This window comes from Chenopodium quinoa, unplaced genomic scaffold, assembly GCF_001683475.1.
Source record: "Chenopodium quinoa cultivar QQ74 unplaced genomic scaffold, ASM168347v1, whole genome shotgun sequence".
Taxonomy (NCBI): domain Eukaryota; kingdom Viridiplantae; phylum Streptophyta; class Magnoliopsida; order Caryophyllales; family Amaranthaceae; genus Chenopodium; species Chenopodium quinoa.
In genome coordinates, this window is record NW_018743043.1 from 19,880 (window position 1) to 43,065 (window position 23,186).

Genomic DNA, 23,186 nt, shown 5'->3' on the forward strand with positions numbered 1-23,186 from the left:
TTTTGAACCAACCAACAAGCGACACGTGGCAGTGTAAACCCCACTTAACAGATTCATGGACGAAATTTGTTAAGTGGTGATAAAATCAAATTTTCGAAAAATTTAAATGTGTTCAAAATTAATTAATTAATTTTTTTTTTGGTGTTAAAAACCATTTTCGGGTTTTTTCCTAGTGTTAAAATCTAAATTTTCCTAAAAATAATTTCAGTTAGGCAAAAATAAGGTGAAGAGTATAGGGCTAACACTAACGAATTATCCCCCATGATGTGGCCACACAGTGTGGCCAGCCACGTATAAGAATTCGCATTTCTCATTAATCTAATACGTAAAAATAAGTAAAAATAATGTGAACTAAACATGGCATAAGATTTTGTATTGTATATTTGGTTATATGCATACATGTCCTCAAAGTTGCTTAAGAAGTTGGATTGCTTAAGGTGCTGCTCTACCCTTTGATCAAAGTTTAACTATCATGTCAAACATAATTTACTCCAATTTTAGTCATAATAAAGTACAAAATTGATCAGAAACTTGTGATGAATATCAAATAGCCCAGGTACATACAAGTTTATCAATCTTCAGGTATAGATGTTCTCCAAATCCTCTGATAATTCACTGAGTAAAAATCTTGGTCTATGCTGCTGGTACAGAATGATAACAGGAAGCACTACAAGGATATGGACACTCAATCAACTTTGTCACCTTTCGTTCAAAATACCAATCACCTACAGCTTCTGCAACAGTCTGCAAGATACACTTAGTATTATTACTAGTTGATCATCAAGGATAAATTCAGAAATCCCAACAAACGCGAATTAAGCATGCAAAATCATATACTAAGCAACATCGCTAATCCGGTTCACATTTTGGGCTAATCCGGATTTAAGGCTCAGTTCTTGGTGATATGATCCTGATTGGTATTCACATATATATGCCGTGACAATATAAAAAAGGGATTAGATAAATATAGTGGCGATGCTTCTGTATTAGTGAAACAATGTACTTACTAGTTACTATCTAGATTCATATGTAAGAAAAAACCATGAAGAAAAGACTGTTCAAGTACCTTGTTTTGGACTCTAGGGGAGTCGATGTCAAACCAAGTTTCCTGATATAAACTTTGGCCATGTGCAAAGCATGAATTTATGAACATTCCTCCCCTTGTTGAATGTGTATAGAAAGAGTACGTAACCTCAAGCATTTTCTGTCGAAAATCTGAAATACGGTCTCAGAAATTTTAGGTCCATTATTTGGCTGATTTTTTGCATATAATTTACAGGTTTAGCACTTTAAGTTATACCTTGTAGTGTCTGAATTTGACTGTCAGTGCAAAAAGTTACGTTTTTCTTGCAATTATTCCATTTTCCTTTCCGATCAGCTAAAGATGGTACCAAGATGTTGTGAAACTGCATATAATCAATCCCATAAAACCTTTTCGAAATATTAAGTTCAACCTAAGTTCAATGAGTTTATGAAAATGATACAGTTGTACAGAAGCTAAGAAATGTGAAAGTACCTGCCACGTATCGTATGCAGAGTTTAAGATGAACAACGGAGTCTTGATGTAACTCAGAAGATACTGTGGAAAGAACCACTGATAAAAAAAAAAAAAAAAAACAATAAAAAAATAAATAAAAAAAAAATCGAGCCATATATCAGAACCTTTTAATAATGTGATCAAATTTCAAGCAATTTGCATAATTATATTTCAAGCAGTTTGCAATATCATACTTGCTTAGGATCGCTTTGAGAACTGGTGCACTCTTGATTCAAATTCTGTTCTACTCCTTGAAGAGAAACGACGTCATGGAATAAGGACCTAATTGTGTCATTGTGGGCTACATCTTTTCTGCAAGACAATTGACAATCATCTGAAATCAGAAAATAGATTATGGCAGGGGAAAAGAAGGCTAAAATATACAGGACATGAGTAAAAAGATGGACTCACATGTCTAAGAATAAACCAGCATCACTGATACATTTGACAGTAGCGTTTCCTGGAAGAGACCTGGAGAAGTTGTCGCAGTGTAGAAACACTGCTAAACCCCCTGCTGAGTCCCCAGAAAGCAAAGCCTGCAGAGTGTAGATCAGAGTACGCGTATATGTCATATAATGCCTACCATTTACACAACCAAGAAGATTTTTACAGTTAATCTTAGAATTTTATGATTTTATCTCAGCAATATACCTTCTCTGCATGTGCCAACCCTTGTGGAAGAAGATCAGAAATCATTGCCTGCCAAATTTTTTGCCCTCTAAAGTAAAGCGATTTGGTCTGTCCAACAATGTTAATAAACATGCACAAAATAGACAGAAAGAAAAGAAAATCAGTAACAGGAATTGTGAGATCTGAATAGAAATCAAGCTGAAATGCATTTAGTCGTTTACCCCATCTTCATACTTGGAATTGCCAGCTAAGGAAGCTCCATCACAGTATCTAAGCAAAACGCGGTTCCAATTGTAGAAGTCTGTTATCAACATTATTTGAAGCATATTTATATTACATTTACAATTGGAAAAACAAAAATGACATGTCTAAGATTAAATCACTTTCACGTCTTTGCTTTTAGTCACAAGTGATGAAAAGCTCATTCCTATGGGCCGAATCAGGATATGTTTTCACATAGAACATGTTCATTTTAGTAAATAAGCTTGCAAAACAAGTTCATTCCAAGAACCTGGCATATATATATGTACATTATGGGTAGAATTGGAGCATGATCATATTACACATGGTCGAATTGAAGAAGGATTTTCAACAAGCAACTTTGCAAGGAACCTTACATGGCTTGGATAGGGATTATTATTATAATATGATTACAATGCTTAAAAATTATCTTATGTGATTAGGGGAAAGGTAGGAGATCTCCACCCTCAAAGTGTCCCGGCCAATCCTTCAATCTCGGACTAGGCAAAGGCAACCATAGCTCATGGAAACTTACCATTAACAATGAGTATATTGTACATACTTATAATATATATAGTCCCATGGGACAGAAATTAATCAATAATGCATAGCATAAGCTTAGCATTCCTCATAAACCAAGCAAGCAAGCAAGCAATTAAGTTAAATAAAAATACAGAAATATTCACCTGGGTTGTGGGAATCTTTGTTGCTTAATATTCCAGGAAAGACCCTTCCCTTAGCCATGTAGTGTGAGGAACCGCGACGAGTTTTAGCCCTCTCCAAGCAAGATTTTACATCATTGCACCATCCACCACCCTACCAAAACATCAATGTATACATCATCATATACATTTAAACAGTGACCAATCTCAATTGTCAAAGCTAGTAACACTATCAAATTTTTGCTTAATAAGTACCAATACTCTTACTAATTCCAATCTTCATTTCCGAATCCCCAAATAAAAGTCTAAAGTCTACCAAATTTTTTCACCATGATTGTTAATTATTCTCAATACGTAAGAAAAACACAAATTATTAATTCCTCTATCCCATAATAAAATTTCACTCATGCTCATGTATTTTTTTTTTCTTTTTCTTTTTCATGTACTTGTTATTTGTGCCTCACGCATACTTCTTGTACATTTCTTCCTCTCATTTCTAAATTCCCGTGAAATTTGACAAATGGGAATATTATTCTGGGACAAATGGAATACAACAAATGTTTATGATTTTGTACCATTTTAGTACCTATAATATATAGTTATTCTTAGTAGACAAGCAAATCATATAAAAACCATTCAAATCATGATTTATTATCATTTTAGTATGATTCTGAATTTCTGATCCAATATTTGTTATCGATCTCAATGTGGAAGCAAATTATAATTATTCTCAATCAAGTAGCAACTCATCATTGTAAGGATTTCCACCTTAAAGTTTCTCGTATCAAATTTCAACTACTGTATAAACAAATTATTAAAATTTGTTCTAATTACTCTTTACTCTTAAATCTCTAACACATAATTAATTAATGGAAAATTGACAAAATTCACTATTTTAGACTTAAGAGTACCATTTTTTTATGAATTACCTCAATGTGCAAAAGCCAATTGTTTGTTCCAGAACCGAATCCTTTGCTGAAATGATATGCAGGTAAACTCCCATCCAAGCAATCTTCAACCAAATAATAAAAATTATTTCACAATTTTAGTCACAAAAAATAAAGTACTCACATAATTTTAAGCGTTATTAATGTAAATTAAAGACTTACATGCTCCAAGATCTTTGGCAGTAGTACTTTTTACCAGCGTAATGTCCACGAAAAGTTGAGAGGGTGATTGTGAGTAAGCACACCACTGCACGAATGTTAGCAGAACAACTACGACCACACTTAGCCTCAACACCACCATTTTTGTTACGTACAAAAACAAATCTCTTCGGAATTAAAATGTGTTATGAGGAGAAGGAAAGGACGGATTGAAAGGTTAAAGATGATTTATTAAATCAAATCAAGATCCGCTAGAGAGGAAAACTGGAATGAGTTTTAGTGTCTTAGTTCCGGGAAAATGAGATGGAAAGATAGGAGGGAAATCAGAAATACGGATACACTTTAATTCTAATTTAAATTTCTAGCCTAAGATTTGGATTAGAGTGTGAGAATGACTTGAGTAATCATCAATAACTATACACTAAGTACTAAATATATATATTCCCATCCATTATCCTATAGTCCCGCCCTCACTTAAGATAGCTAAATTAGACATGTTAGATTAGGTATTGTATGATAAATTGATAATAGGTGTTTCGTACGTATTAAAATAATAATAATAATAATAATAATAATAATAAAAAGGCAAATATTATAAATATTAAAGATATACAAGAGATAGCTCAAATGGTTAGAGTTTTCTCCCGATTTCAAAAGATTTTAGTATCAATTCTCAATCTCGCCCTTTGGTCTCTAAACAACAAAAAAAAAAAAAAAAAAACAAAATTTGCTTTAAGTTTGAAATTTTCTTATTTAGAAAGTAGTGCATTTATAAAGAAAATAGAGCAAGTATTTTACTCGGCCTAGCCCCTTTCCTCTGCTATCAACATGACCAATACCCGACGATCACCAGTTCACCACCCATTCTCTTTTTGACCACCGCGCAGCCCATCTATTTAACAAGAGGCAAAAAGAAAACAATGCAGCTTTAGCCATAACATTATAGGTTCTTAATGAAGAGGCATCATAAGATCAAAGCCCAAACACAATTATATATAGCATCAAATCCCAATCAAATGGTTAAACTTTTTAGCTAGTCCAAAATGCTAGTATCATTATACAATAGATTAGCAAGAGATTCAAATTAACAAACAAAATTTAGTAATTAGTTGTATACAAGACTTAAGAGCATGCTGAAATCAAGATCATAAATACTTACATAATTGCAAGTAAAAACAGAGAAATATATTGGAAAAAAAAAAAAAAAATTCAAAATAAAGTGGAGAATGAATGGGTTTTTGGCAGTGAGTGGTGGAAGGTGGGGAATGGGGTGGGGATGGAGAAAAGCGAGAGATGGTGGATAAGGATTTTTATTTTTTCAAAAGCTAATCATTATGTGACATGTGGCAGTAATTATCAATCAAAATATTGGAATCCAAAGGATTTTACTACATGCTTAGTAGGTGGAGATTGACTTTTACTCTCATTAATTATAGGATACTAAATTTATTACGAGCAAGAGGCTCTAATTTCTTCGCTAAGGGCATGTTCCGATTTAATGAAAACAACTAAACTAAATTAAATTGAATTGAATTAATTGAGAGTGAATAGACCTGATTGAGAGTTAATTGAACTGAATTAAATTGTTTACAAGAAAAGGAAATTACTAAACTGAACTTAATTTAAATGAATTGATTGGAGCTGAGCTGAGCTAAATTGAAATGAACTTAAATTAAGCTGAACAGCCGTAAGTTTTTTTTTTAGTTTTTTTTTTCCTCACAATACCTCTAACATTATTTTCTATTTGACTGATAATATATATACTTATTAATAAGTTAAATTTATAATAATTAAATATTAATAATATTCATTAGGACAATTCTAATAAGTACCCACAAATACTATTGATTCTTATGTATAAATCATATACATTAATTAAAGTGAATTAAATTAATAGGACAAAAAGTCCAAACGTTTTCCAAGCTGTGGGAGGGGGTCGATGTGGATTTCTAAGCATCACCTCCTCCACTTTTTCTTGGATATGTATCAACGGTGTTGAAGGATACTCGAGAGACGACCTCAGTATTCTCTATATAGAGAGCTTGGAGCCAAGCTATCATAGTGTGTAGACGTCCCACTTGAATTATTCTCTGACTGACGAAACTTCTTGACTTAGTAGTCCATCAATCTCTCAGAAGCACACATGGCAGCAACGAGGGTGACAAATTTCTGCCTTAAAATCTCTAGATGCGCCCATTCTTTTAACCCATTCACAAAGTTGAACACACGATCTTTTTCATTTATGTCGGTGATGTCCAACATTATCGCCGAGTAATCCTTCACGAAGTCGCGAACAAATCTCTTTTGATGGCACTCTTGCAACTTCATCCGAGAAACAAAGCTTGTGTTGTCATGTAGAATTGTTCTCTGAGTTCCTCTTTGAACTCCGACCAATGTATCAATCTTTGTTCTTTCTGCTTCGATGTCTACATGCTTGGTGTACCACCAAATCTTAGCATATTCGAATAAGTACATGATGGCAGTATCCACCTTCTAATCGTCACTCGGGTGACATATTCAGAAATACTGCTCAATGTTGATCGAAGAGGAAGTTGCATTGTCAACTTCTTTGACATCTCTAGCGCCACTGTAGTCGAGAGGTTTGATCATTACCGCTTTGCGTCTCTGCCCACTGACCACTGTGCGCATTTGGGTAGCACTTTTCTCAAGTGCTTCATAAGCTTATCCTTGAACAAAGTTCAATTGTTCACGAAGAGCATCTCTATCCTCCATAACTTTCACAATTTGCTCGGCTTGCTTGTTTACAATGACTTGGAGCTAGAACCACTCATCTGCTATTTTCTCGAGCCAACCGAGTCTTTCTTATATAAATTCCATCTTTGTGTAGCCCTCCTTGGTGCCTTCACAGGTTCCTTACAACGAGCATTAGACCAGGGCTCTAATACCAAATGTCACGATCTAGGAATTTAGACCCCGAAATGTGTGGTACACTCTAGCCTTTTGGAGACAAGAACGCTAGCCTTGTGCGGAAGAGGGGCTTGTGTGCACAAAGCAACACAAGCGGGCAATTAAATATCAAGAGTAATCATGTCTATCTGGTTGACGGAGTGCGGGTGGTTAAGGCTTGTGACGGTCGATACTTCAAGCCGGGCACAAGCGGGTCCGAACTACAAGTTCGTAGTGCAACAAGTTGGTTTGGAGAGGAGCTATTATGCAAGTAAGACACAACATTTATAAATGTCTAACAACAGAACAAGTATAAAGTCAAGGCAACACTTGGTATAAGGCTTCTTGATTTCATTAAACATTTGCCCTTTAAAGTGCATTGTTTATATTTTATTGATCTTTCTGCTTATAGTTAGAAAGTTTATCTAGCAATACTGAAAAGGTTCAAGCCATTGGAGAAGGTGATGGAACGGAGATAATGTTGATCGGACTTAGGGTTAGATTAGAATCATGGAGGAGCTCTCTAAGTGGGCCGACACTGAGAAGGAGAGATAAAGAGGTGAAAGTTTTGAATACATGTAAGCTATGAACGGCTGGTTGAGAATGAGCTTAGATATATAAAAAAAAATTAATATTTTAAAATCAAATAGAACGGTTAATTAAGGCGTTCGTCGTCACATTTAATTAAAAAAATAAAGAAATCAAATAGAATGGTTAACTAAAGAGGCGTACTATATGAGTCAACATACACAACGTCCCTCTAACATAGACGTGACATAGACATGCAGCGTGCTATTAGCGGTACCACCTTTTAAACTATGATACATTATTTATTTTCTAAAATAACATTGCAAAAGAGGTATTTGATGAAAATGTATCACAATAATACATTTTATCATATCCGAATGCATTCAAATGTCATCGTAGCTAAATAGTTAATAATTAATTGGCATACTACGAAGAACGATAGTTTCAACTGTAATGCCTGGACCAAAGGCAACAAGCACACCCCATTCACATCCTTCTCCAGTAGTTGATTTGCCCTCTTTCAATGACCTCTTACTCATCTCATCCATTACAAATATCACACTTGCACCCCACATATTCCCATACTCACTTAGTATGTGCCTACTAGTACTCAGCTTGCTCGTCTCGAGTTCAAGTTTGGCTTCCACCTTGTCCAATATTGCTGGTCCTCCAGGGTGAGCAACCCAAAAAATTGAATTCCAATTACTAATCCCAATATGATCAAACGATTCACTTAACAAAGTTTGGATGTTTTTAGCTATAATTTTGGGGACATCGGGACTTAAGTGAATGGTCATACCAATCTCACTAAGGCGAGCTTGAATACCATCTTCTGAATCTGGTAATGTAATCTGCCCGGCCGAAACAAGCTGAAAGAGGGGTCGCTCACTAGGCTCATCAGGATCAGTACCCACAATCATTGCCCCGGCGCCATCTCCAAATATGGCAAGTGACACTAGGTGGGTCTCGCTTGGGGCATGGAAACTAATGGCAGTACTCTCTGAGCAAATAACCAATACACGAGCGCCACGGTTGTTCTCAGCAATGTCCTTGGCTATACGAAGGGCTGTACCGCCTGCATGACAAGCACCTAGAGGCAGGATAAATCGCTTTACCGTTGGCTGGAGGCCGAGAAGCTTGGCTAGCCGAAAGTCGGCCCCAGGTAAATCGAAGTCCGAGTTAGTGCCAAAGATAAGATGGGTGATCATTGACTTGGGTTTTCCCCACTCTTTAATGGCCTTCTCAGCAGCCTCTTTCCCAAGTTTGGGAATCTCATTAGCACACAGAGCTTGACGAGTTCCAATGGAAGAAGCATTATTATCACCTAAATGAGGATTTTCTTTCAAGATTTCTTCATTCATGTAAAAGTGACGTTTCCTTATCATAGATTTATCGCCTGCATATGTAGCAATTTGCAATTTGAGATTAGGACAATGTGCGTTATTAACTTTTAAATAAGGCGGTATAGGGCTATGGGCCGTATGGGTATACAGAGTTTGATCCCTCTGTTTAATTTATAAGTGGTCTATTGGGAGTTTGGTACTATTTATTATTTCCTTATTTCTTTTTAATTAACACATTTTTTAATCAAGTTTACCAATATACAAATTCAATAATTAATATCTTTAATTACTGATAAGCAAAATTATAACTCTTTCGTCCCTATTTGATAATCACTTATTCCATTTTTGCTATCCCAAAATGTTAGTCACATTTGTTTTTTTTCAAGTACCATTAATATTACTTTTTTACCAAAATTCTTTTCAATTTGCAAAAATATTTGTGCAAATTTAAGTTTTCCACTTAAATTTTGTTTTTCCATGTACTTTAATTACTTTTTCTATCTACTTTTTTGCATACTCAATGTAAATTTACCTTTTTAATGTATTTTTGCTACTTCTTATTAATTTTTATTAACTCCCGTAAAAATTGCCCAAAAGTGACTATTAAATAGGGAAGGAAGGAGTAAAAATTAATGTTGATATTTTGAAAATACACATTGTAACGAATCTAACAAGATTCCACTTGACCATATTTTTCTTCACATACAAATCACAAAATTATGTCAAAGGGAGGTAATAGTCTTGTGGGTACAATTAATTAATTCTTGGAATCGTCTCAATAAGTATATGAATTATACATAAGATTTTAATTTTTTTTTTTTTTTTTTTTTGCGAAAAAACTACTTTATATACATCAAATTTTGTGAAAAACTACCTTATAAAAAAATGTTGTAATAAACCACCTTATAAAAACTTAATGTTGTAATTTGCTACCATGTGCTTAATTTAACAATGAAAGAGAAACGAAATTAGGGGTTAGGAAGGGGCTATGGAGAAATTAGGTGAAAAAAAAAAGATTAAAAATGGGTAATTATACGTCTCTTATTCAATGCAATAATTCGGGAAAAGATAGCTTTTTACAACATTTATTTAAGTTTCTTACAACATTTATTATTTGTAAGGTACTTTTTATACACCCGTTAACAAAAAGGGTACTTTCTTACACATTTTTTTTAACTAGGTAGCTTTTCACAAAAATTGACTTGTATATGGTAGTTCTTCACAAAATGGAAAAAATATAGTCTTGTCTCTTGTGGGTACAATAATTGTTGGATCGTCTCAATAAGTATATTATTATTATTATTCAGTTGTTACTCCCTCCGTTTCACTTTGTTAGTCCTGGAACTGGTTGTAATTTTTCTAGATTTTGAAACCAAACAACATTGCAAACCGCGCATACAAATCACTTTTATAAACTTCTTTCTTAGAGAAATAAATTGACTCTCTCAACTTAGCTCCACATGCTTGGAAAATGGTTTCAAATAGAGTAAAAACAAAATTGAGAATAGGGATGAGATTAGCGAGATTTTTCCCACATGACAATATTTTCCTAACGTTATAAATCATTAACACAATCAACATGAGGGTGGGTGAATAGTGTAAATTTTAAATGTTACCTTTGAAAAAGAATAAAAGATCAAAATAATAATAAGAGTAAGCACTTAATTAATAACAATAACTAAAGAAAGAGGGTATACATATGCGCTTGAACTTGGCCTTAAGATCAGTCAAATGATCGCTGTTTGTGGTACGGAAATGGTAATCTGGATAATCAGATTGATACATTACGTTTGGAGGGTTAGCAGTGCCAATGGCGAGGATTGTGGCAGGGTTCATTGATGCGGATGCCATTTTTAGCTGGAACTGGAATAGGGTTAGTTTAGTTGATTATGAAACAACTTTGTTGAGGAATGTGTTTTACCTAAGCTTAATTGGTTTGTATATCCTCACTGAATGGTACAGTTTATATAGCCTAAAAGATTTGGTTTGATTCCTTCTAAGGTTTTCATGTTATTAATGTCATTTCTTGAACCGTACGCTAATTCGAAATTATTAATTGGCAAATTTTCCATCATTTAATTAATTGCCAAATTTTCCATCATTTAATTAATTGGCAAATTTATACTCGTATAAGGTTTCACAACTACCTTGAACAAAATCATACGGTTGGGGATAAATCTGTCATTATAATTATTAACTAGTTTTTGGCTCGGGCGATGCCCCGGTCATTGTTTGTAACTAAAAAATTATAATAATATAAAGTGCAATATATTGGCGGTTTTATTTTTAAAAAAATATTAATTGTTATTTTTGCTAATTTAGTATACATTAAAATTCATTATTCAATATGTAGCAACCTAATAAATTTTATGATTAGTATTAGATAATTTCATTTGTCGTAATAATTCCTTCAAATAAGTAAACATATATGTATTTTTTAAAAAACAAAGTAAACCTCTAAAATTACTATGCATTTTTTAGTTACATATTTTAAATACATATAACCTATATAAATTGTGAATGAGTAATTGAGAGAAACGAATTTAATTTTGTAATCATATTGTTGTTAAAATATACACATATAAGTTGACAATTAAAATTTTAGAATTTATGAACGTGAATAAGTCATTTAAATGCAACTTTATTACGAAATATCATAAGATGTGTCAATGGTGTGCCACATGATTTGTCAAGTCATAATGACACATGGCGAGATTGGCAACACATGGCAAAATTATAATTCTTACCTTTGAGTTTTATTATATATATATATAATATATATATATATATATATATATATATATATATATTTTGATATTACTATTACTATTATTAATATTACTCATATTATTATTGATCGTGGTTAAAAGTAGGTCGTTGGGACTACTAACCCTAACCAAATTAGAAATTTATAATACCTAAACCTACACTAAACTAGTTAGTGGCAAGTAAAGGGTCGAACCCAAAAGGACTAAGTGTATCAATTTGTGCTAACTAGACTAGTAGGAAAGCTTGTGAGATAGAGAGAGGTTCAACTAAACACAACTAAGAACAAATAACTAAAGTAGGGAAAGTGGAATCCAATTACATCAATACATTCAATAACATCATACAATTAGATGAAAATGACCTTGATTAGGAACAATCAACACATTTAACTCACTCTCACACAATTAAGCATGTTAATTATCCTACTAAACTAATTCACTCTCGTGCAACTAGCCTAGCAAAGGTATGGAAGAAATCAGGGCTCTCAACCAACTCACTCTCGTACAATCGATTGAAAGCACAATTAAGAACATAGAATCAATTAGCTAAGCTAGAAAAATTCTAATCCATAAAAGCATCATCCATACACAATAATCAAGAAACAATTCCATACTAATCACAATCAATCATTCAATTTATTAACATAACCTTCATCCATTTCCCTAGAACAAAATCTAAGCTAACATAATGAAGAAAGACATGGAAAACAAGGTAAAATAAGAATAAAAACAAGACTACACAAATAAACTAATTAATCTACTCAAATCAATAAACAAAAAGAAAAAAACTAAGAATTAAGAAAGAAATAAAGATGAGAGAAAGTTAGAAAATGCTCGTTGAATAGATGAGAAGAAGTTCCACAAAGTTTCTTCTTCAACCTCTCAAAAACTCCATGGAAATCCAAGCTTTCTCTCTCTACACTACTCCTAAACTAACCCTAAGAGAAAGAAATAAAGGCTAAACTAAAACTAATCTATCTAAAATAAAATTTTCATTGACAAGTTAGTGAGAAAATAACCCCAAAGGAGTATTTATAATACAAGTAAACATGGGCACGGGCCGTGCCGGCACGACTCCGGCACGGCGGCCCACTTGTGGGCCGTGGGCCGTGCTGTGAACAAAATTGTGGGATTTGGCACGGGTACGGCACGTGGCACGCCGGGCGGCACGGTGGCCGGCACGTGGGCCGGCACGCTGGCACGACCCTGCGGCACGGCACGTGGCACGGCCGGGCACGACCCAATTTCAACAAAGCCAATTTCAACAACATGAATTTCCTTTTCCTCTTCCTTCCCAAGGTAGCCAAACACAATTCTGCGGGTTGAGTGAACCATCCACCCAAATGCCCAACACCCAAAATCCTAACATATTAGAGTGGTGCACCGAAGAGGATTTTGCTCAAACCAAAAGAAAGAGTGAAGTTTGGTCACATTATCAATTAAGTAAAAATGGACAAAAGGCCAAGTGTCGGACTTGTGGTAAAATTTTCTCGGCCGATACCAAGGGAGGGACGGGACACCTTAATAGACATACAAAAAAATGTGGTGGACCATCTAGTGATCCAACCCAACCCAAAATTTCTCAATTCCATCCACAAGGCTTCATTTACAATTACGAGAGAGATAGGGATGAACTTGGGAGAATGATTGTACATGCAGAACAACCTTTTCTTTTCGCCGAAAATGATGCCTTCAACAACTATGTTAACCGAGCACTACAACCAAAACACAAAAAAATCTCCTGAAAAACCGTTCGATCTGCTGCCATGAAGAGTTATCTAGAGTACAAATTGAAATTAGTAAATGAATTAGCTAATCTTCTTAGTAGAGTTTCTTTAACCGCCGATGCATGGGATGGTGGTTACGGACTCCACTATTTATGTGTTACTTGTCATTGGTTAGATAATGAGTGGATGTTACAAAAACGCATCATTCATTTCAAAATGCTTGAATACCCTCATACCGGTCTTAACATTTCACATCATTTAATGGAAGCCATTGATGCATATATTCTTAGGGATTAAATCATGTCAATGACTTTTGATAATGCAACTTCTATGACATATAGTGCGAATTTGGTCAAAAACCAATTGACCGATGTTATATTAGATGGAAATGCACTTCATGTTAGATGCATTTGTCATGTTCTTAACTTGTGTGTGAAGGATGGAACACAAGCAATTGGTCCATTTTATCACAAAATAAGAAATGCTATTATGTCTATTAATAGCTCTAACATGAGATATCAAGAATGGAAAGGTTTTTGCAGGCAACAACGGATAAAAACCATAAAAATAGCACCGGATTGTCCAACTAGGTGGAACTCCACCTATGAAATGTTGAGTCGGGCAATCGAGTACAAGGTTCATTTAACACTTTTTTATAATATGAAATTTCCACAAAATGCTTTACTAGAAGATGATTGGGTTAATTGTGAAAAATATATGCAGTTTTTACAATTACTATATGGTATGACACATTGTTTTTCTTCTGTATATAATCCTTGTTCTCATTCTTTTCTTAGTAATGCATGTTTATCGTGGATATCTTCCATCCATGGAGGAAAAATGGCATAAATATTACACCGATATTCCTATGATTTATATTTTTGCTTCTATTTTAGATCCTAGGCAAAAAATATGATGGCACCTTTTTATTAATTGATATTTATTATAGTAACATGAATTTTGAAGATGATGTTGAAGCTTTTAAAACTAAGGTGACAAATGATTTTTTTTCTTTATACTCCACCTATGAAAGTAAATATGGAACCGTGTCTCGATTTGCCCCTTCTCAAACATCAAAAAATGTAAGTAAACGGGCCAAAGGTTTATTTGCACAAGCTGCTAACATGATGTCCAAGTTTTCAGGTACGGAATCATCATCAAGTAAGAGAACACAAAGCGATGTTTCGGAGTTGCAAATGTACTTAAGTTACGACTTCATGAAAGGCATGGACGATGAAGAGAAGTTTGGCCTCGACATCCTCGATTGGTGGAAATCACAAACCGTGAAACATCCAATTTTGTCGGCAATGGCTCGTGATATTTTTGCAATCCAAGTCTCCTCCGTTGCCTCCGAAAGAGATTTTAGTGCGTTGGGACGAGTTTTAGACGATAGAAGAACAAGACTAAAACCCGAAACACTTGAAATGTGTGTTTGCTTCAAGGATTGGTTGGATGCCGAAACTCGTTCTCAAGATCGTACTTATGCACAAAACGACAACGATGAAGGAACGTCGACTTCTTTTAGTTCTCATACTTCTCAATCAACTCAATTGGCGGATGAACTTGAACCTCTAGAAGACGAAGACGAAGACGAAGATGAAGACGAAGACGACCAATAATAATTACATGATTACATATTTACATTATACACTATTGTATTCTTTTTGTATTATCGAACTTCGTATTCCGTATAATAAATGAAGTTATTCAATATTCATACACTATTGTACGATTTTTAATTATCATTACTTATTTTGTATTATTGAATTATCGTACATTCGTACCGGCTACCGTCATATAATAAAATAAGTTATTCTTCAATTTTTTGTGTTTTCGGATTATCGCACTCGTATTTTTTTTTATTATATGCATTGTTGTTTTTTGCTAAATTAATAAAATTGTTTTTATTTGTTTAAATAAACTTAAACATAATTATTAATTAGATAAATAATTTATATAACCTAAATTAAAATAAAGTTGTTCAAAAAATGAAAACAAAATATATTAACATTAACATTTAACATAAACATAAATTAATCACATATATTAAGTTGTACTAAAAAAATATATATCGTTTAATTCGTTTTTTTTTTCATTTATTAAAAAAAAAAAAAAAAAAAAAAAAAGCTGGCACAGTTTGGCCCGCGGCCCGGCACGATACGGCCTGCAAGGCACGTGGGCCGTGCCGTGCGTGCCGTGGGCTGGGGTGTGCCAAATTCAGGCACGGCACGGCACGACCCGCCGCGGAGCCGGCACGACACGGCCCCCACCCCGACACGGCCAGACATGGCCCGCGGCGGCACGGGCACGGCCCGTGCCCATGTTACAAGTTAAATAAAAAAAAAATAAAAGAAAGAAACTTAAAAGAAATAAAACTAAATAAAACAAATAAATTAACTAAACTAAAAGCTAATAAAAACAAAACTACAATCAAATAAAATAAAAGAAAATGAAAAGAAAAAAAAAAAAAAACAAACCCCAAAACCCACAATTCCCGTCCAAACCCACGAAATCCCCCACCAGACTACCCTCATCTTCTCCCTTTCTCTTCGTGGCTGCTCCCATTCACCATATCACGCATCATCATCACCGTTCATCAACATTATCATCATCTAGCATCACCAAATCGCAGCCTTTGGATTAATTGAAGGAATCGTGACCGTCCGATATTCATAAAAATCACGTGAAAAGCTCGTGATTGAGCCACAATTGCACGCCCGCACAGAAGACGCACAACAAGTCGCGCAAAGCTACTGCCTCGACTATGATTTTGGATTCCAATTGCGCGCTTTCTGACAGGGTTGTGCGCCCGCGTTTGAGGCTTGAGATGGTGAGTTTGGGTGTTGTGAGTTGCGAGGCTATGAGGTGAGTAATTTGGTGGTGATTTGGGTGGTTGTTGTTATGTGTGGTGAAGGACAGTGGAACAGGGGAGAATTGATGGTGGATTGAAGGTTGTGGGTAATTGATTGGGTTGCTGGTGCGAATTGGTGAAGGGGCAACAAGTGAATTGGAGTTGAGGTGCTGGGTTTGAGTGGCGCTGCTGATTGAAACAGGGGAGTTGCGTGTGGAAACAGGGGAAGGTGGCGGAGGTGAGGTGCTGGTGGTTGTAGTTGTGGTGGCTGTTGATGGTGAGTGTGAAGGAGGCTGCGATTTTGTGTGGTGGTGGTAGAACATGGGAGAATTGCGTGGTTGTGGAGGCTGTTGGTGTTGTGGTGGGTTGCTGGGGCTGGTTTGGTTGGAGTTTGGTGATGTTGGTTGCGGGTGAGAGTGGTAAAGGTGGCTGAAATTGAGTGGCTGGTGAGTGTGGTAATGTGCGGCTGTTGTGGTTGATTGTGGTGGAGGTTGTAGGTGGAGCTGGTGGCTGGTGAGTGGTGATTTTGGTGGTAGGTTGATGGTGGTTGTTTGGTGATGGGGCATTGGTTGGTGTTGTAGGTGGGTTGTTTTGCGTGAAGGAGCAAGGGAGAATTGGTGGTGATGCTGGCGGATTGGTGGTTGATTGTGGTGATGGTATGAGTTGTGCTGCCAAGGGGAGTTGGTTGATGTGAGGGATGCTTGGAGCATGTTGTTTGACTCAATTCTTGGACCTTGAACCTGATCGACCAAGGACTCGGAAACACCTACAACCAAAAACAACACGAGGGGATTTTTAAAAGATAAAATAAAATAAAATAAGATAAATAAAATAAAATAAGATAAGATAAATAAAGTAAAATAAAAAGCTAAAACTAAATAAATAATAAAATAAAATGAAATAACATAAAATAAAATAAAACAAACTAAAAACTAAAAGAAAATAAATAAAATGAGAGAAATTAGGAACTTATTAAATAACAAGAACTAAAAACTTAAAATAAAAACATAGAAAATAAGATAATTTAAATAAATTAAGAAAATAAGCTAAAAACTATTAAAAACTACTAAAAATACTCAAAATAAAGATAAAAGACGAGAATAAGCGAATAATAGAAATAAAGGATAAATAGGGTTAAATTACTGGAAAATAAGCCGGAAAACGACTTAATAAACACCTTAAAAGTGACATAAAAAAACACTTATCAATTATTAACGTTTGGTTACACATCTATCTAGGAAATATTGTACCATCTCGGTTAAATTAGTTGCAATTTTGGGGTATTATTTGTGAGATATAAAATATTTCAAAGTTGCAACTAATATTTACGGAGATAGTACAAAAGTTAAGGTATATATCTTGTAAAATACAGTACGGAGTATTACGTTTAGTATTACAAGGTAATTATTGTCCAATAGTCATAATCGTCTTATATCTAGTTTGGCATTATATTCAATTTTTTTTTCTCAAGATAAAATGCGTATTTTGTGTCAAAAAATAAAATAAAATTAAAGAAACAATGCATTCTAGGGCTAAATGAGCTGATATATTCATGAAATTCTCACAAACAAGCTCGGTCAAAGGTGGTTTGTTAACTATAAACAAGCTATCAAATTTGTTAAGCTCATCAAATAAATGAACAAAGCTCGAATAACATTATGCTTCACTCGATAATGCTTGTGAGCGAACAACTCATTTCAATTCAATGATAAGCATGTTTATGATAAGCATGCTTGTAACTTGTAAGATCTTTATTAAAAAAAAAATCCAATATAGGCATGCAAACTTTATCATTATTATCATAGAAATGAAAATTCTTATATAAAATCAAATATGTGCATTTAATCTTGAAAGAAATCATTATTTTATGATAATTAGGAATCATTTATTTAATCACCCTTGATTAAGCTCAAGCTTAAGCTCAAAATGGAAATAGGTAGTTTGTGAATGAAGCTGGAACAAGCTGGCTAAATCATTAAATTAACTAGTTAAGCTGGCACAAAAAAATTTAAAAACTCTTTTAAGCTCGAGATAGCTCAAACAATGAAACAATACCAATTCTTATCAAGAATAACTTCGACATAATAAACCTCGGCTGAGCTCGAGTTGTTTGCAACCCTACGCATTTCTGTATGATAGCTTTAAATTTCATTACTTGTCTTAGAGTGACTGATTCAATCATACTTTACACACATGTTGATGCACATATCACATATGCTAATATCAATAAAAATATTTATATTATCACAAATTCACAAGGTATGTTTTTTTTTTTTTAATTTGTTAAAAAAAAATATAGTCAAATTAAACATATAAATAGTGAAAAAAAGTTCAATATGTCAATTATTCTAAAACGGAAAGAGTATTTATAAACACACCCTTTTCGGTTAATCTTTATGAAAGCCCTCTTATCATTTAATAGTCAACATTGTTGGTGTATGTATAACTCTGTATTTTGTGCCCACACTATTTAAGTGGAGCCTATATATTACATACGTGCCCACGATTAAGGCGAGGCGCCTAAGTGTGATGAGTTTATAGGTTTACAATATAATAAACCTAAACGTTTTCCAACAAAAAAAAAAAAAAAAAAAAAAAAAAAAAAAAAAAAAATCTAAACTTAAACCACTAGCACGTTTTTGGTACTATGTAAAAAAACATATGTTACTAAAATATCTTGGTATAAAGCACTTAAGCACGTTAACCTAAACCTAAACGTTCCTTACATTGCTTACACACCTTTATGCAATTCTCGTCACTTTAATTGTGCAATACCCACCTTTGTCCTTAAAGATATTATTTATCAAAGATTAGCATCGACATACGTGCCCAAAAGATATGGAGAATTATTTTATCTAGTACACTTCAATGTTATCAATTCTTTTACCTTTGTTTCAATTTTACTACTTTTATAATAAAGTTTATTTTAATTTATTTTTGTAAATATAAAATCACATAGACCTTATTTAATTTTATAAAAAATAAAGTATATTGCTTCAATAACCTTCACATTGATATAAGTGTCAAAAAATGACGATGTACCATTATTCTAGCATTAGTATTGCAATTTATTACAATACTAGTATATATAGCGTTATCCCTAGCTTAAACCCCACATTGATCATACACTTAAGCATGGTGGCGTCCAAAGGGAAAGAAGATAGAGCAAAAGAGTCGCCAACAAGTTTTAGGAACTTGTAAACCGTTCACGAGGTGAAGGTTACACCCCTTAACGATCTAGGAGATCGTCAACTCCAATAGGTCTGGAACCATGACTGGTAGTTCGGGGATGAAGGTACAAATCCAACCTAGAAGAGATTAAACCTGCCATAATAATAGGCCTCTACTTTATTCTGATCGTATTCATGTGCGCTTTCTGACTAACATGCAATCATTAGGATTAACCCTAAACCTATTTATCTATGTTGGTTGAATATTAATGCACAAATAAAACTATTATTGCGATCACTTGAATTATAATCATATTAACCCTAAACAAAATTATTAATTATCTTATTAAGCGTGATTACAAGTACCAATTCCCTTTCAACATACATAAAAGGTGTGATCAAGCAATAACAATAAAATATAATCAAGCAACATAATTATCATCAATAATAAAAATAATCATAATAATAATAATCATAATAATAATTCAAATTAATAATGATAATCATCATCATAATCCAAATAATCATAATCATAATAATAATTTAAATTAATAATGATAATCAACATCATAATCCAAATAATCATAATCATCAAAATAATAGTCATGTTAAAGCATAATTTTAAAAGCAAGATCCTAGGCATGATACTAACAAGATTAATAACAAACCCTAGCATGTCACTAAACAATAAAAATCAAAGCTTAGCCCTAACATGATACTAACATGAATATTAGGAAGAAAATAAAAAGCATCGCAGGAATCATGATTGATATAAGCAAATCACCCTAAATATCATACTAAATAAAACATCCTAACATGATACTAGGAATCAAAATACCCTAACATGACACTAGGAATCATAATTACAACCTAGACATGATTTCTAAAAACCATAAAATCAATCAATCAATTAAAGCACTTACTTAGATGCCTCGTACCTCTTTCTAATAACAAAATACACACGTTAGTAACTTAAAGGAAAATAATAATTAAAACAATTAAATTAAATAATTGAAATAGAGATTTGGGACTAAACCCTCAGAAATTAAAACCTTTCATGTCTAGGGCGAAGACAACTTCAAACTTGGCTAGGTGTTTCTAGTGCTAATGTATGAGGAATTATGCTTGTAAAAAGCTAGGCGTAGAAAAGAGAAAGTGAATCAAGAATTTCTTGATGAGAGTTGGTGAGAATTGGTGAAAGAGAGAATTAGAGAATTGATGATATTTTGATGATTGAAAACAAAATTTTATGAGGCTATTTATAGAGAAAATCAGTCGGATGGATAAAAAAAACGAATCAGAGTTTTGACGAGAATAAAACTTAATTAGCTCCAGACGCTAGTAATTAGCGCCAGTCGCTAATAATTAGTTTCACGCGTTTTTGTTTTTATCATATCTTTTGATCCGGAAGTCCAAATAAGGCATATAATATGTCGTTGGAGAGATCTTGAAGTCCACTTTCCAACCCAGCTAGAATAGTGGAAGGGTCTCAGTTTGGATAGAGTTTCATATCTTTTTCGTTATAGCTCGGATTTTTATATTATAATATATCATTGGAAAGATAATTTCAAGATATAACCAACCATATAAAATTTGGATAAAGATTATGAGGCACAAAAATAAAAATCTGAATATATTCCACTTCCCGTACAATACAAGGATTCTTAAAAGGAGTAGTTTTATTCAATTTCAAACTATTTGAAACATAATTATTTATCCTAACTCCATTAGGATTTAAAAGAATATTCTAGAGTATTTTAGAAGACTATAATCAATCCTAATAGCTTTAGGAATGATAATTAATAATAGGCCCTCCTCTAAATCATTGGGCCGCATAAAAACCAAATCGGGCCCAGTTTAGTATTTTGGCCATATATAACTTCCTCATTATTCATCGGAATTGGGCTTATAATATATCGTTGGAAAGGTCTTTTCAAACCCCATCCAACTGCGCCATTATTGGACCCTTATCATGGACTAAACTAAACTGGAATGCTTGTTTTTCATAAATAAGGTAAGAAAAGAAATATTTTCAAAAACAGAAAGAAGATATATTTTAATAAAAACATCCTCATCACTAGACTTTTCACACTTTCGCTTTGTTCGATAATCAAATGACATGAAAGGTATTCATCACTGGGTTTGGTTTTGGGGAGACACATTTGGGTGTCTACAACCGAGTAACCCTTGACCGACCGAGTAACCCCTGACCGAATTACTCGAGTATGAAACCCGTGGCCGAACTCCTTAAATAATATTGATCTAGTAACTCGAGTAACCCCTGACATGACCGAGTAACCCTTCGATTAACCCCTGACCGAATAACCCCTCAAGTAACCCTACACCGAGTGAACCTCTCGAGTAACCCCTGTCCGAACCCCTCAAGTAACCCCTGACTGAGTAAATTGAGTAACCCCTAACTGAATAACTCGGTAACCTCTAACAAAATAACTCGGGTAACCCCTGCCACACGATGTGGCTTGCTGCACCAAAGCGTTTTTGTATTTTTATCATATATGTAAATATTACTTCTCATATTTTCTTTCATTCATGGAGGATAAAAAATATGAAATTATCTTGTCTCATCACCTACTAAATTTTTTCACATGATGAATCAACCTCATCACTACACACATATTGCATCTTCCACATCCAAAAATTTACACGCCTAAAAAATCTGAAAAGCCACAGCTTAGTATTTTTTTTCAAAAATTGTAACCTTCAACTATATATGACCTTAGAAGTATGCATAGGTTTTCCTTTAATTGTTTGCTGAATTTTATTTTTTAAAATTTTTTATTATTTATTATTTTATTATTTATTATTATTATTATTTTTATTTATTATTATTATTATTATTATTATTATTATTATTATTATTATTATAATTCATCATTTGATATTTTTATTGCACATACAATTATATATATAATAGTGAAAAAAGAAATTATATGTACACAGATAAAAGAAAAAATAAAAGAAAAAGCATGCAAATTCTCTTACATATCACCCTGGCGACATATATATACAAAATATACAACGTGTTTTATGTGATTGGCACACCGTATGGCCACTTGTAAAAAAGAAATAGTAACGCCTATGACATCGAAAAGTTAACCCCTATCTTACTAACAGAATAGAGTAGCCCCTTATTATACATATTGAGTAAGTCTTAAATATTTACAAATAAAGTAACTCATACAGCACTCACAATGTAACCATTATCACACTTACTAATAAGTAAGCCTTATATTTTCCTTAAAAAAAAGGCTTATATCACTAATTGAGTGACCCTTATAACACTATCTGAGTAACCCTATAGTGATTGCCCACAGTGATGAATTACTAACACAGTCAAACTTTGCATATATGTCAATGCAATAGTTTGACTTAGTTTTTATGTAATTAAAATATCAATAAAAAATTATAATTTTCTTAATAATAAAACCTTACATCAAATATATTTAACAACTTAAAATGATAAAATATGAATTTGTTACATTTATAAAATAAGTAAATAAATAAATAAACTACAATTTATGTTAATATTATAGATAGTGGAAAAAAGCCTAAATTGTTAGTTATAATAGGAGAATGGAGTAAAAATTAGTGTCAAACTCCGTATTTAAAAATGAGAATTATAGTTATAGAGAATTATATATCAATCAACTTTTTTTACATTTTGTAGATGTTATGCATGAGTGTGTTATGACTTTA

At 33.5% G+C, this 23,186-nt stretch overlaps 2 protein-coding genes across 2 annotated transcripts; both read right to left on the reverse strand.

Annotated features, from left to right (window-relative positions):
* Window positions 1-347: 347 nt before the first annotated feature.
* On the reverse strand, window positions 348-5,767 carry LOC110730648 (pectin acetylesterase 9-like). Its single transcript, XM_021910465.1, has 12 exons — window positions 5,335-5,767; window positions 4,179-5,067; window positions 3,999-4,081; window positions 3,094-3,223; window positions 2,389-2,468; window positions 2,189-2,275; window positions 1,949-2,073; window positions 1,732-1,849; window positions 1,517-1,594; window positions 1,301-1,406; window positions 1,067-1,215; window positions 348-744 (listed from the first exon to the last, which is right to left on the reverse strand). The coding sequence occupies exons 2-12, from the start codon at window positions 4,315-4,317 to the stop codon at window positions 634-636; spliced, it is 1,206 nt and encodes a 401-aa protein (XP_021766157.1). The 5' UTR covers window positions 4,318-5,067; window positions 5,335-5,767; the 3' UTR covers window positions 348-633.
* Window positions 5,768-7,576: 1,809 nt separating this feature from the next.
* Window positions 7,577-10,908, reverse strand: LOC110730649 (chalcone synthase 3-like). Its single transcript, XM_021910466.1, has 2 exons — window positions 10,651-10,908; window positions 7,577-9,006 (listed from the first exon to the last, which is right to left on the reverse strand). The coding sequence occupies exons 1-2, from the start codon at window positions 10,802-10,804 to the stop codon at window positions 8,018-8,020; spliced, it is 1,143 nt and encodes a 380-aa protein (XP_021766158.1). The 5' UTR covers window positions 10,805-10,908; the 3' UTR covers window positions 7,577-8,017.
* Window positions 10,909-23,186: the final 12,278 nt, after the last annotated feature.

Coding starts and splice junctions, on each gene's coding strand:
- LOC110730649 (XM_021910466.1), bottom strand. CDS start 10,804: ATGGCATCCGCATCAATGAACCCTGCCACAATCCTCGCCATTGGCACT. Junction 9,007..10,650: donor GGCCAAGTTCAAGCGCATAT/GTATACCCTCTT, acceptor CTACATATGCAG/GCGATAAATCTATGATAAGG.
- LOC110730648 (XM_021910465.1), bottom strand. CDS start 4,317: ATGGTGGTGTTGAGGCTAAGTGTGGTCGTAGTTGTTCTGCTAACATTC. Junction 4,082..4,178: donor TGCCAAAGATCTTGGAGCAT/GTAAGTCTTTAA, acceptor ATTTGGTTGAAG/ATTGCTTGGATGGGAGTTTA. Junction 2,276..2,388: donor ATTCCAAGTATGAAGATGGG/GTAAACGACTAA, acceptor ATTGTTGGACAG/ACCAAATCGCTTTACTTTAG.